At 39.5% G+C, this 12,898-nt stretch overlaps 1 protein-coding gene across 4 annotated transcripts in view; it reads left to right on the plus strand.

The window, feature by feature from the left end:
* frmd4ba (FERM domain containing 4Ba) overlaps positions 1-12,898 on the plus strand; it is a 37,364-nt gene that overhangs the window by 1,826 nt on the left and 22,640 nt on the right. For 3 of the 4 annotated variants that reach the window (XM_072451916.1, XM_072451914.1, XM_072451915.1), the window contains exons 1-5: positions 9,502-9,678; positions 11,663-11,728; positions 11,815-11,909; positions 12,024-12,116; positions 12,283-12,367. In XM_072451916.1, coding sequence (XP_072308017.1) covers positions 9,517-9,678; positions 11,663-11,728; positions 11,815-11,909; positions 12,024-12,116; positions 12,283-12,367 — 501 coding nt within the window. In that variant the 5' untranslated portion in view covers positions 9,502-9,516. Of the gene's footprint in view, positions 1-9,501; positions 9,679-11,662; positions 11,729-11,814; positions 11,910-12,023; positions 12,117-12,282; positions 12,368-12,898 lie in introns of those variants that run through there. The other variant, XM_072451917.1, reaches the window with a different exon arrangement.

Genomic DNA, 12,898 nt, shown 5'->3' on the forward strand with positions numbered 1-12,898 from the left:
AGATTTTCAGACCTTTTTTGGGTCTTCTGCTGCATTTTAATGTGGTCCAGCCGGCTAAAGTAAGAGTAAAATGTTGAGGTTGTAATGCTATAAAATGATGATGTGATGAAACTGTGCCAGGAGAAACTGATTAAAGCCAGTTATTAATACATTAGTGTACTTAATTACTCAAAACAATATTGGCTATGAAAAATAATTATGATCAAATTGATTCATTTTAACTGAAAATGTAAAATTAATAGTCATCCTTACTAATTTATCTTTTACAGCTCCCAACTGTTCCTTCTTGCTAAAGTGACAAAACAAGTTATATTAAATTAAACAAATGGCATAACCATTGCTTGATTAACAATTAACACTGATAAAACAGTGCAAACATGTTATTCCCAGAGAATGAACAGAACTAGAAGTGAAGGTCCAAACCTCGCTATAGTGAAGCGACTGCGTTTCTGCAACTTTGCCACTTTTGTATGAAAATATATAGTATTATTCTATAACAGACGTAATCATAATATGTCTGGTTATTTTTCACTGACAATTAATTATAATTTACAACAAATAGTTTAATGATGCTTTTTAAATAAATTGAAATGTTTTATTGCTCTATTAAAAGTGAATTAGAATATAAATGTTTGTTCTGATCTGAAGATCACACACTGGACATGAAACAATGCTGCGATGTGATTGGCTGATGGACCTCACGTGCATAAACCTTTACATTCCTCTCATTGCACTTTAAGAAGTCAAAGTCAAACAGACATCACGAGTCACGATTGATCTCACACATGGTGATGTGAGAGAGAGGGGACGCAAACTCAAACCCGCTCATCTCTAACTGAGGCTGCACAGGGGCCCGGGACAGGGGCCCGGGACAGGGGCCGCACACTGTACACTCCAAAGTTTCACGTCAGAGGTTCTGGACGAGACGGCGCTCGTCCGGATCTCCGCCTCTTAGTGACCCGGGGCATAGACGCCCCTCACCGGCCTCACCTGCAGCTGACACTACGGGGCTGGTGTAAATGTTAAGCTTATTATTTTTCATTCAGACATATTATTATGCGCGGGGCAGAGCTCTCGTCGCCTCCAGCCTGAGCAAACTAACGTGACAGACTCGTGTTGTTTCAAACAGCAGCATTAACCGTCTCTTTGTAAGAGAAGTTCAATACCTGGAGAGTGTTGTTGAGTTTGCAGTTTCTTTACATCGTCAAGAAGTTTCTTCTTTCGTTTTTCGGCACCAGGAGATATATTCCTCTGGACATGAGGACCACGCAGGGACCACGTTGTGTTGTGTTTATGTTTTGCTCTTGTTCTGCTCGCGCACAATGAAGTTGACCAATCAGCGCAGGTTTGGTGTCTTGGTTGCCAGATTGTCATTACAAATAAATGCGGTTTGTGCGTTATGTTACCGCTGTGTGCGCTGCCGCGCCAGCAGCGCTACTACACTAGTGGCGCACGCTGCGCTTGCACTTCGCATACGACGGGTTGCCAGATTGGGGGCCCTATTAACGCCTCGGGGCCCTACGCGGCTGCTTAGTTCGCTTATAGGCTGGGCCGGCCCTGCTGACAGGACGCGTTCAGGACCTCTTGGACACACACAGTTCTATACAGCATGTTCATTGATGAGACTTTTTTTCTACCAAATTGCATGCTGAGGATGTCAAGATGATTTGGTTAATCGATAATCATGATCATTCAGGTCAAAATATAATCGTAAAAACTAAAAGTTAATATTTTAGAAGCAAGTTTTAGTCACTTCAATTAAAACCGTGCTACAAAAAAAGTACATCTAAATGTATAGTATTTTGTAAGTGATCACAATTTAGAAAGTTTGATTTCATAAAGCTGGCCACAGACTATTGGGACAGTACTGCATTAGAATGAAGGATTTCACAGTTGTTTTTTGAATAACCGGTATGTTGTGACGTTTCTTCTCACAGTAATTAGCATAAAACTAAAATGTGATTATTGTGACATCCCTAGATAAGCTCAAATGTAAAGACAGAGCAAACGGCCCAATCATCACATCTGCCCTGATCCATTTCATTTTCGGTGACACATGGCACATAGACAGTCACTATTGACAAGTTCTTTATTAAAAGTGATCAAACGTGTGATGGAAGACTTAAAGCAGGCTACATATTGGGTGATAAGCAGACAATTGATTGACAGTTGTATTGTTGTGCATATCAGCTTCTGACTGGCTGACAATATAAAGGAAATAACCCAGATATAAAATGAAGTTGGCCACTGTCCAGGGTGTACCCCGCCTAAGGCCCGAAGTCACTGGGATAGGCTCCAGTCACCCGCGACCCCGAAAGGGAACAAGCGGTAGAAAATGGATGGCTGGATGGATGGATGGATAAAATGAAGGAATTCTATACAATTCAGTAATTTCCTCGTGTATTTTGTCTCAAATGTATTCACTCTGCTTTAAGTAACTTATTTTGTTTGTGCTATTTGTGCTAATTTCCTGAATAAATCTACATTTAGGAACATTATCCAGATGAGATAAACATTGCCTCAAACGAATAATTACCCAATCATAATAGGAAAATACTTGCTAACATGCTTTTGGCGATTGTATCATTCAGCCATGAGGATGCAATTAACAGAGATTTAAATAGGTTAGTAATAAGGACAAGGAAATTAAAAAAAATATTATACTAACTAATTATACACTTATACTAATTATACTAATCTTTAGGACCCAACATATTTATGTTTTACATGTACTTTTCCATATTCCAAATCATATTCATAAACTAGTTTAAATTACAGCGTTTTTTGTAGCACAAAAACCTCAAGGAAATACAAAAACACAGCAAAAAATGCACTAAATAAACTAACAAATGTGTGCAGCCCTGCCAGGTGCGATTTTAAAGATGGCAATGATATCTTCTTTCTTGCCTTGAGGCTCATTAGTGCCTCTTGTTGGGGGTAGATTTTTATCCCCCTCCCCCTTCCTCCTTCAGCTCCATTGCTTTCTAAGTTGCCCCCTGTGGAGATGTCTATTGGAGCCATTCAGTTGATTGTGATATTGAAAACTAATGCGTTTCCTTCTTTATGTTCTGGAGGGCCGCCAGCGTTCCCCTCTCCCTGACCTCGGCCTCCTCTGCACAGCATCTGGGTTACGAACACAGGTTTTGTCACGACCTGTAGTTGTGAGCATTGGCCCAAGTGACATCCAGTTAAGAACACAGAGGTGCCCAGAGACCTCAAGGGACTGTAATATCTGGAAAATTGATTTTTTTTTACCACTCTATAAGCATTCAAACATGCAACACGGTGCTCCTTGCTTCACCCGACTGACAAAAAGAACCAAGTGATGTACAGTCACTTATAAGCCTGATGATAATGTATTACTTCTGGTTCTTTTGGTCTGTTGCTTTTTTTTAATGGTAAGGGTTGAACGTATCTTCTGTTCTGGGATGTTTTTATTATCTTCTGGGCAAGAATGAAATGTTTTTATGACAACTTGACATAGAAAATACACAATTTGCTTTTTATCCCAGTGCAGAAAGGACATATTTGTTTAGATTTTTTATTGGCAACTCAGTGCATGCTTTTCTTTCCCAGCATTTTTTAAAAGAAGCTCACATTAGCTTGACATTTTGCTATCTTTTGGAAGGAGAAGAAGAAACGGGTCCATTGATGAAACACATTAATACAAATAAGCTCTGATCTGTTTCTAAAAAGGATTACAGGCATGCTTATCTGTGGAGGGTGGCAGCCCCGGGCCCTTCCTCCTCGTCTCCGTCTACCCCCCCAACCCCCTGCCACACAAAGACGGGCTTCACTGTAGCGCCTCGCACATACACACAAAATCTTCTGCCAGTCTATTCATTTGGTAAATGGAGCTTTGTCACATGGTGTTAATTGGCTGTAATTAACAGTACTTGTGCTTCTTAAACAGATGCGCTGACAAATTCAGGTTTTTCTCTCATTTTTGGGATGAAATACACCTGAGGGACGACATTTTGGCAATGAGATAGTTGAGGTTTGTCTCGAATGTGCAGTTCATGAAAAATGTAGGCAAGATTCATAGATTTTACAGATATTTGAACAGAATATTAAGCGTGGAATTTACTGTAAACTCCAACATTTGTAGCTGTTCTGTTCTTAGTTTCAAGGAGGGATGTCTCAAAAGTATCACATACATTTAGAGCTTTCCTGAATAGTTTTGGAATGATATTGGAACTACTGCAAGACCACATGGCAACATAAAGAATGTACTATTATTTTATGTTGAAAAGTATATTATTGTCTAAAGAGAATAATTGTTTTTATCATAATTGTGATAATGGTATTGAGTATCAAGTTTCATCTGGTTTTGGTAAAGATTAACCTTTTTTATAATGGTAAGGGTTGTGTCTGCACATTAATAAATATTGCATTAAGCTTATGGGCATTTGTATAACTATGGTCTCTTATGTCCAGCCTCCGTCACATGTCTGGATTTAAAATATGGCCTTCAGAGAAAATTGTATTGCCCACCTCTGATTTAAATCTTATTTGGAAGTTCATAACGCAATTTTTGTCATCTTAATTTTCATTTATTTTAATTTTTTTGTATAGCTTCAAATTGAAGTTGAACTGTCTCAATATTATGGATTATCTGCCCACCAATGCTTTAAACTGTTTTAATTTAAACAATTACATATATGTCCATCCATTGGTTTCGGAATAGCAATGAACAATCTAAAACAACCTCTTTTACATGTTGACAAGTCATCTGTTGTTAATTCTCTTTCAGTGTTATTCCATTTGGGAAACAGAGATTATTTCTCAACAAGATTTTGTGACTGATCAGAAATGTCTGTCACACGATGTTTTTAGCCGCTGAGTTCATTTGAGCACAGGAAGTGAGAACTCATACAGTATTATGATGCCCTGTGGTTGTTTATTGGATGAGGAAGTGAAAATGTAGCTTCAGGACTTTATTCAAAGCAATAAAAGATTTACAGCATATAGGGTTGCTATGGTTTCAGACCACATATGGACACAAGCTGTAATCCCTAGTCTGAGCTTGCTTGCTTTCTGTTGTTGGTTTTGTGCTTTTTATAATGCAGACATCCAGAGGCTTCTTTACTTGTGCCAGATTTCTTAAGATTTTAACATCTGTCCTTGGATTAACACATATTGAGAAGCTTTATAGCGCTTTGGCCACAGTAAATAGTTAAAACCCCATGTTCTTTTTGATTTTCTTAAGAGCTTGCATGTTTTTTTTCTGTTTAGGGGGTGGGAGGTCAGGAGCAAGCTCAGACACGATCCTCTCATAAGGCCTGAAGTCTTGCACTGTGCATATGGAACATTTCTGCAGCCTGAGATGGTTGTTATTCATATTGATGAACTAATCTATACATGTATGATGCATGACTACAAATGATGATAATATGTGACAGCTGGGTCCACCTGCTCTGTCTCTGGGCGGAGTGAGGGCGAGGGGACTTGCAGACAGGATGGTGCGTGCATGTGGTCCGGGCTTCTGGCAGCGTGTCAAAGATGGCGTCTCGGATGTCTGCCTTTCACATGTCAGATGTACTCCCACTATGAGGCACGGGCCGTCAGCTGGAGGCCTGTGTGCACGACAGCTGCTGCTGCCTGAGCCCTCTACTGCGCTTGAAGGCCATGAAGTTAAAGCTTCTGGGGTTCTACAAGCTGATTGTAAATGTATAATACAGGAGATGGTCAGTGGTTGGTGTTTGGACAGGGGAAACCTCTTTTTCACACAACATGAGCCCAAGAGTTCTGGTATGGTGACTGATGAAACATCATGCAGTGAAAGCACACACAGAGCAGGTATATGACAATGCAGATACTGTGATTATAGAGCTGGCAAAGTGTATATCAAAGTGTACATAATTACTTTTCAGACGTGAAGGAACTCTACAATATAAAAGTCTCCTTTTTTATTAATAGTGAATCGTATTCTCTGTAGAACATTTATTTCCTTTTTATGGCAAAATGAACATGTATATTAAACATGTATGTATGATAACATGTATAGAAAATGTGGAATTACATAGAAAAGACAGAATAGCAGATTTGTGTGCCTCTTTGTCCCCAGACATGCACTTCCACCCTCTGCTGGTGGGGAAATGTAGTGGACGTAGAGTGCATTTCCAAGACAATGTATTGAGCATGAGGGAGGGAGGTGAAACAACTGTTGCAATAGAATAGCCCTTTAAGTCCGGGGTCTTGTGTCAAGCACATGACTGCTTTGTCTTCACAAGAGATGGCTCTGTGAGGTCATGGTGGTACCAGCACGGTGACAAGACGCTTGTTAGCAAAACTAGATGGGTTTTCCTCTTGGGTTGCTGTTCATGAAATCACTGAATGTGATTCTAGCTTAAGTCTGTCGTATCTTTATCAGAACATAAAGAGGAATAAATCTAGTCCCTCATTTGTTCGGGAATGGTCCATGTTAGAACAGGTTTGAGTCTTTAAAATCAGAGCATTTCAACTTCCATGTCAAAGTCATTTTCAATCTAATGGTATGAATTCTAGTTGCTAAAACAGTTTCCATCAGATTGAAAATTACTTTTGGATGGAAGCTGAAACGTATTCATTTCTGAAACAGTGTCCAGATTATTTTGACCTTTTACCATAATTATTATTTATGAATATCTAAGGATTGATGGTTTTGCTTTTGGAAATGTAATCTGCAAGTTAATGTGACACCAAGCTTTGTTTAGTCCAGATAACACAAAATCTTCACTTGGTTTGGGTTAGAATGTTTGAATAAGACTAAATATAGCAGGACTGAAGCCGGGTAACGCAGACTCTTTACCTGGGGCAGTTTGAGGGCTGAACTCATCAGCTGGTCGAGATTCTGAGTTGGCAGATGTTAAACCAAAATATTTTTCTCGTGAACATTTTGTATCTGAACTTCCTGGCCCGTTCTCCACGTGTGCACTTGGCGATAAACAGCAGCTTGTGTCCACCATATGTCTGGCCATGGCTCCAGGCAGCTGTGGCCTCGCACGCCTGTCTGCCTAACTATCTGCCTCCCCTCGCCTCCACACACTGCCCCGGCTGAATCCCGCCCTCTAGGTACGAGCTGTGGGCTCTAATCTTGTTACACCTCACAAAGGCTTTTCACAGCAATAAATCTGCCTTTGTGGAGTTCATGGTGGAATTGTCATTGTTAGTTTGTCGATATTATTCTCATGTTCATAAGCCTTTCAAAAAGAGCGGAAAGAAGCTTGAATATCTATTGTGTTTGAAATGTTGAGTGTTTATGGACAAAGAAGATTATTTTTAACTGTAAGCTTTTAATTTCTGTTGAACACTTTCTTCATAGTAAAAGCTATTTAATCTCCCTCTTAGTATATTATCAAGGATTGAAATATGTAGTTACACAGCTGTGTTACATAATCTTTATTCATGTATTATTCTTTCAACTTATTTTACACAAGCCAAGACCGATGTTTTTTTGGTACTTAAACTTTTGCTGACCAACTGTGAGCCAATGTATTATTCTTAAAACGGTATTATATTATTTAGCATTAGGGTCAAGCCTGGCAAAACATTGAGTGTTTTAAGAAGGTTGTTTTTACCTTGGCAGCCGACTTTGTCTTAAAAACATGATGAATGTGATAAATGTAGTCTTAGATTTAGTATAAAACCTGTGTGCTAATCTGACCCTCAAGTGAAACAACTATTGGCTGGTGTAACTCATTGTGACTGTTTTACCTGTATTAATAAATGTAAAAGAACAATTTAAGTTCAGGTTAGGCACTAAAAGCCTCGGAGTGTAAATGAGGAGCTCTGTGTTGACTGGGGACAGTTTCTGAGAAGCCAGACTTACAAAACCAAACAGAAGGATATTGTTTCCAGTTTGGCCTTCACTCCCTTATGCCCGTTCAGCTGAATCAGGTGGACTTTCATTTCATATTAATTGCAGCTGCACAAAGTTGTTCTAAGCCATGTTAAGCATCAAAGCATAACTGCGTCAATGGTGTTTGTTGTCGGTACTGAATTGCACATTCAAACTAAAACCATTATTTTATTTTTCCTGCTGAATAATAATAAAATGGGTGGAGATGTCTGTTCTAACCCAGGAAATTGCCTCCACATCCCAGACAGTGCGATTCCCATGCACACCCTGCAGACTAATAAAGCAGCACACAAAAGTGAATTACAAAAAGCGATGACGTCATTTTTATATTAGTTTTATGACAATGGGAAAATTTATTAGGGTTTTGTTGTTTCTCCACAAAGCCACCGTATAGTTTTTTTAAATTTGAGAAGAAATACTGTTTTGTATACATTGAGTTGACTGGCCATTTTTGAGCACTTGCAGGAAGACAGTTGGATGTCAATGTCAAACGTTTGTGTTACGATTATTGTTTGGAAATACATCACGATTTAAAGATTAGTCACAATTATTAAGAACAAACAGCAGAGAAATCTTGAAAAACACATGACTATTTCTCAAGTTTGTGACCAAGGACAAAATAAAGTAAATGTGACAAAAATAGAGGTGTAAAATTATTTTTCATTTAGACCCATTAAAAAACTAAAGAGTGAATTAAAAACTACTTATTTTTTCTTCTAAATTCATCACATTTATATCACATCATATTGTGACCTGAATAATCTTGACATCTCTTCTTCAGGATTCACACTTACTTGTTACTTATATCAGCACCAATCAGGTCTTTGGGACTGAAGGTTAATGAAAGTGGAGTTTAGTGCTGCCTGGTGGTCGAGAGTTTATGGCACAGCACACGTGCAGCCGGCCGCAGTGTCGAGAGTTTGAATCCCCATGTGCTGTATGTCCTTCCTTGTCTCTCATCCCCATTTCACACTGTCCTTTTCTGTCTAATAAAACCTTTTGGCCAAAAAATTCTTTAAAAAAAGAAAGAAAGAAAGAAAGAAAGAAAGTGGAGTTTAAAGCTGATTCTTGGTTGCAGGCACGTCACCTGCTTGTCTCCATGGTGATAGAAATGTACTTCCAAACTTTGGAATATTCTCCATGGAAATAGACTAGTTTTTCTCAAAAAATTTGGAACGTTTGAGGCAAATAAAGAACATCTCAGAGAAGACAAGCAAATGGCAAGAAGTCAGGTCTGTGGAGAGACACAAGGGTGCATGTTTTTCAAAGGTAATTCAGAAGGTTTCAGTTACACTGTATACACTTACACGGTATTCTACACTTTATATAGACTTTTTTGTAGTCCAGCCTTTTTAAAACTTAACACTTACTTTATTGGTCCTTGCCGTAATACTTTCGTCCTCATGCTTTTTCATTGCTTGATTTTAAATAGCCGTGACAGACTTGTGGTGTTGATGTCTTGTTGTTTCCACTCTTGCGCCTTCATATGCAGGGCAGACATCGCCCATCACTGCTGCCCTGCTCTGCTCTGCGCGTATGAGGCAGTTCTTTGGCCCGGGGCCCAGGTCCGACTCTGAGGCAGGGTACCGAGCTCTCCCTTCTCACTGACATCACATCAGAGGGGAGACACATTGCCTTGACTCCATCACTGGCGCTCCTCTCGTCTGGCGGCCGCGATGGCTGTCCGTCTAATGCGCGGCGTGGAGGACTTGGTGGTTTCTAGTAGACAGATTATTTGGACTTTGGCCCACCAGACTTTAAGGAGGTGGTACAGTCACGGTCTCATCCCATGTCAGCGACTTTTCGAGACGTTATTCAGGGTCAGAAAGTGCTACCAGGTAGGACACCTCTTTGATCTCTCTTCTGCTTACTAAGAGAAAGAAGTGAATGCTTAGCGCCAGATGGAGTGAATGTTGTTAGTCAGCAGCACACACTTTCTCTTGTCTGGCTCATTAGTCCATGCATGTGTTTGTGTGTGAGACTGCAGGTTTAACAAGGCACTCTCTCACATATGGTGGTGGTTAAGGAGCAGCAATGCCGTCCATTTGATCTCACCGTCTGGGCCGAGTCTAGAGCCAGTTAAACACTTTTGAAAAGCATTGTTGTGGGCACACCTGAGCTCTGTCAGCATGTCTGTGGCCACGTTCTTAGAGTGAACTTTGAAAAATGATGCTGTGCTGGGGCGTTTCATACAGTTATTACAAAGTTTCAGAATTATATGATCAAAGCACTATTTCATTGTTACCCAAATTACAGGTTTGGGAAGCTCTTTGGAGAAAATGTTGAGAGAGTAATGCATTGGGAGTTAGCTATATTTCTTGAAGGTGTTGTATGTGCCTGACCAAGGGTGATCAATGTTCTGCTGAACCCTTTATGAGAGGACACAACACCTTCTGTGTGCAGAGGTCTGTTGTTTAAGTTAGTGACTTGGTCCTAATAACAGAGCTGTGTGTTCTGTTCAAAGGCCCGTGGACACATGTGGGAGCAGGTCAGCAGCTGAGGGTCATGTGACGAGGGAACATTAAAGTGTTAATGACAGGGCTGGAGAGGGCGACCTCCGCCACACTGCCCTGCCTTTTGTCAGGGAGACCCCGCTCCCCTCAAGCTGCACACGTCTCTGACAGGATTCAGGAAGGACAACACATGCTTTAGGGGCTTTTAGAACTTTCTATGAGTATGATATAGTAACCGTTTCTATAGGTTATATGCATACACTAAAACTGATATATATAAGCTATCACATCATATTGTGACCAATATAGATATACAAGATGTACACTGCAGCATGTTCTAATCTAATTGCCATATAGTGGTTTACATAATATTTGGCTGTTTTGGTGTTAGCATATCTATATAAGGATGACTGCTAATGTTATTAACATTTAAATCAGTTGTGAACCATAACAGTGGAAGACTATGATGCATGGCAAAGGTTCCGTAGCTGCTTTGTTGTGGCTGAGGACACAATGATGGTGGTCAGACTGGAGTTTAGTGCGGTGCCACAGGGCGTCTTCAGCCTGGACCACTATGACCCTCACTTTCCACTGTGAAGATCAAACCACATGTTTATCGACTGGACTTAGCATTGCTATTGTTATTGGGTCTAAACAATGTTATAACAGATTATTTTCATTCTAACTGATATAAATTACTTCCAGTAGTAGCCTAGTACATTGATTTGCTAATGTGAACTATAGTTTACCAGAAATAAAAAACAAAAAGGAAAAGGCCTGTATGTAGCTGTGTGTTTTTATGTATCATGTTGTCAAGACACTTGAATCTCCTCTGCAGCAGAGAGAGAGAGTCCCCAAAAGCAAAGCACATCACACTCACAGATTGAGGGGCAGGACAACAAGGGCCACATCTTCCTCCTCACTAAATCCAGCCATACTTAACGTCTCAAAGCCACAATTATAAATAAAGTGTTTACTATCCATTGATGTGATTCATAGCTGAACAATAATTTGTTGAATCTGTGGCAGTGATGATGAAGATGAAAGATACATTTGAGAGCCAACAGGTGGAGCATTTTTCATTTAAATGGATTCAATAATTTATACATGCCCAATTCCCAGTGCACTTTCCACAGTCCAATTTCAGAAAGTGTTCTTTATTTACAGAAAATATATTTGTTTGTCCCATTATCATATGGAGTTGTCAGTATTTCTGGTTTGGTAAATTGGTTTTGAGTCGTCAATGCCCTTTTAGTTTGTTGAGTGAATGAAGTACTTACATGAGTCTGATTGAAAGGCCTAGTTATGACTATATGAATATCTACATAAAAGCTTTAGCTGATGTTCTGTTTGTGTGGATCTTTTACAGATGACAGAAGGACGTCAATGCCAAATTGATCTTCTCGATGACAGAAAGCTTGATCTTCTAGTTCAGGTAATAATATAAATGTTATATGTATAACTAAGCTGTATTACATAATGCCATGATCAATTTGCCTTTTTCTCTTTTGAACCTTTCAGCCAAAGCTGTTATCTCGTGAATTATTAGACTTGGTCGCGTCTCATTTTAACCTTAAGGAGAAGGAGTACTTTGGGCTCTGCTTTATAGATGACACGTAAGTACTGTACTTATAATAATACATACATGGTTCATTTTTATTTAATTAAAGGCAAAAATAAGATTAAAGGCACTACCTCCCCGTGATTCATTATTTGTTTTCTCTGTTCAGGGGCCAAAGGAACTGGCTCCAGCTGGATCGTAAAGTCCTAGATCATGCTTTTTCCAAAACGTCTGGTAATTTGGAACTCAGGTTCCTAGTAAGGTCAGTCAATAAAAATGTAGTCTACTCGGTGCTTGTTTGTTAAATACTGCTCGGGTTGGGAAGCCTATATTTTTTTTACCAGAAGATGGCGCTAATTGACTACTAACTGTGTAAGTAAATCATAAAGACAGGTAACGTTACTTAATTTTGTGTAATTTCTTCACAGATTTTACATTGAAAGGATAACCTATCTGAAAGACAACAACACAGTGGAACTGTTCTTCTTAAATGCCAAATCTTTAGTCTATAATGTAAGTAAGACGTTTTGCTTATTTTAAATGAATGTATTCATAGTTTGTTTTAATAAATGTTAGGCTTGCGTAGGTCGAAGGGTAAGAAGATAATTAGGCTACACAAAGGGCTGAGGCGATGTGCAGCGAGACCAATCACACATGAACATTCAACCTTTTGGAATCTTACCAATACATTTAAGAAAAAAACAAGTCAGATGTTGCAAACACGTTGACACAAGTCTCAGAGCACACCATGGATGTCAAACCTGGTGCACTCCGCATCTGATCTGAGGCCTCTCTCAGGTCTATGGAGGAGGGTTCGAGGACTGCCGGACAACTGCAAATGCACCCATATTCTCAAGTATACGATGTCAATTGAGTCAACATAGAAATACATTATTAATATAAATATAGTGTAAAGAGTTTGTTCAATCTGTATTTATAGGTAGACAGTGACTCGAAACGATTTTTTTGCGTTTAAGTGTCGATTAATCACATTGTACCCAACTTGTACTGGTAACACCGTGAGGTCTGGCCCGGGGTCTGGCG

Source organism: Eucyclogobius newberryi, unplaced genomic scaffold (genome assembly GCF_026437365.1).
Source record: "Eucyclogobius newberryi isolate DKJ021-1_F unplaced genomic scaffold, fEucNew1.0.hap1 SCAF_19, whole genome shotgun sequence".
Taxonomy (NCBI): Eukaryota; Metazoa; Chordata; class Actinopteri; order Gobiiformes; family Gobiidae; genus Eucyclogobius; species Eucyclogobius newberryi.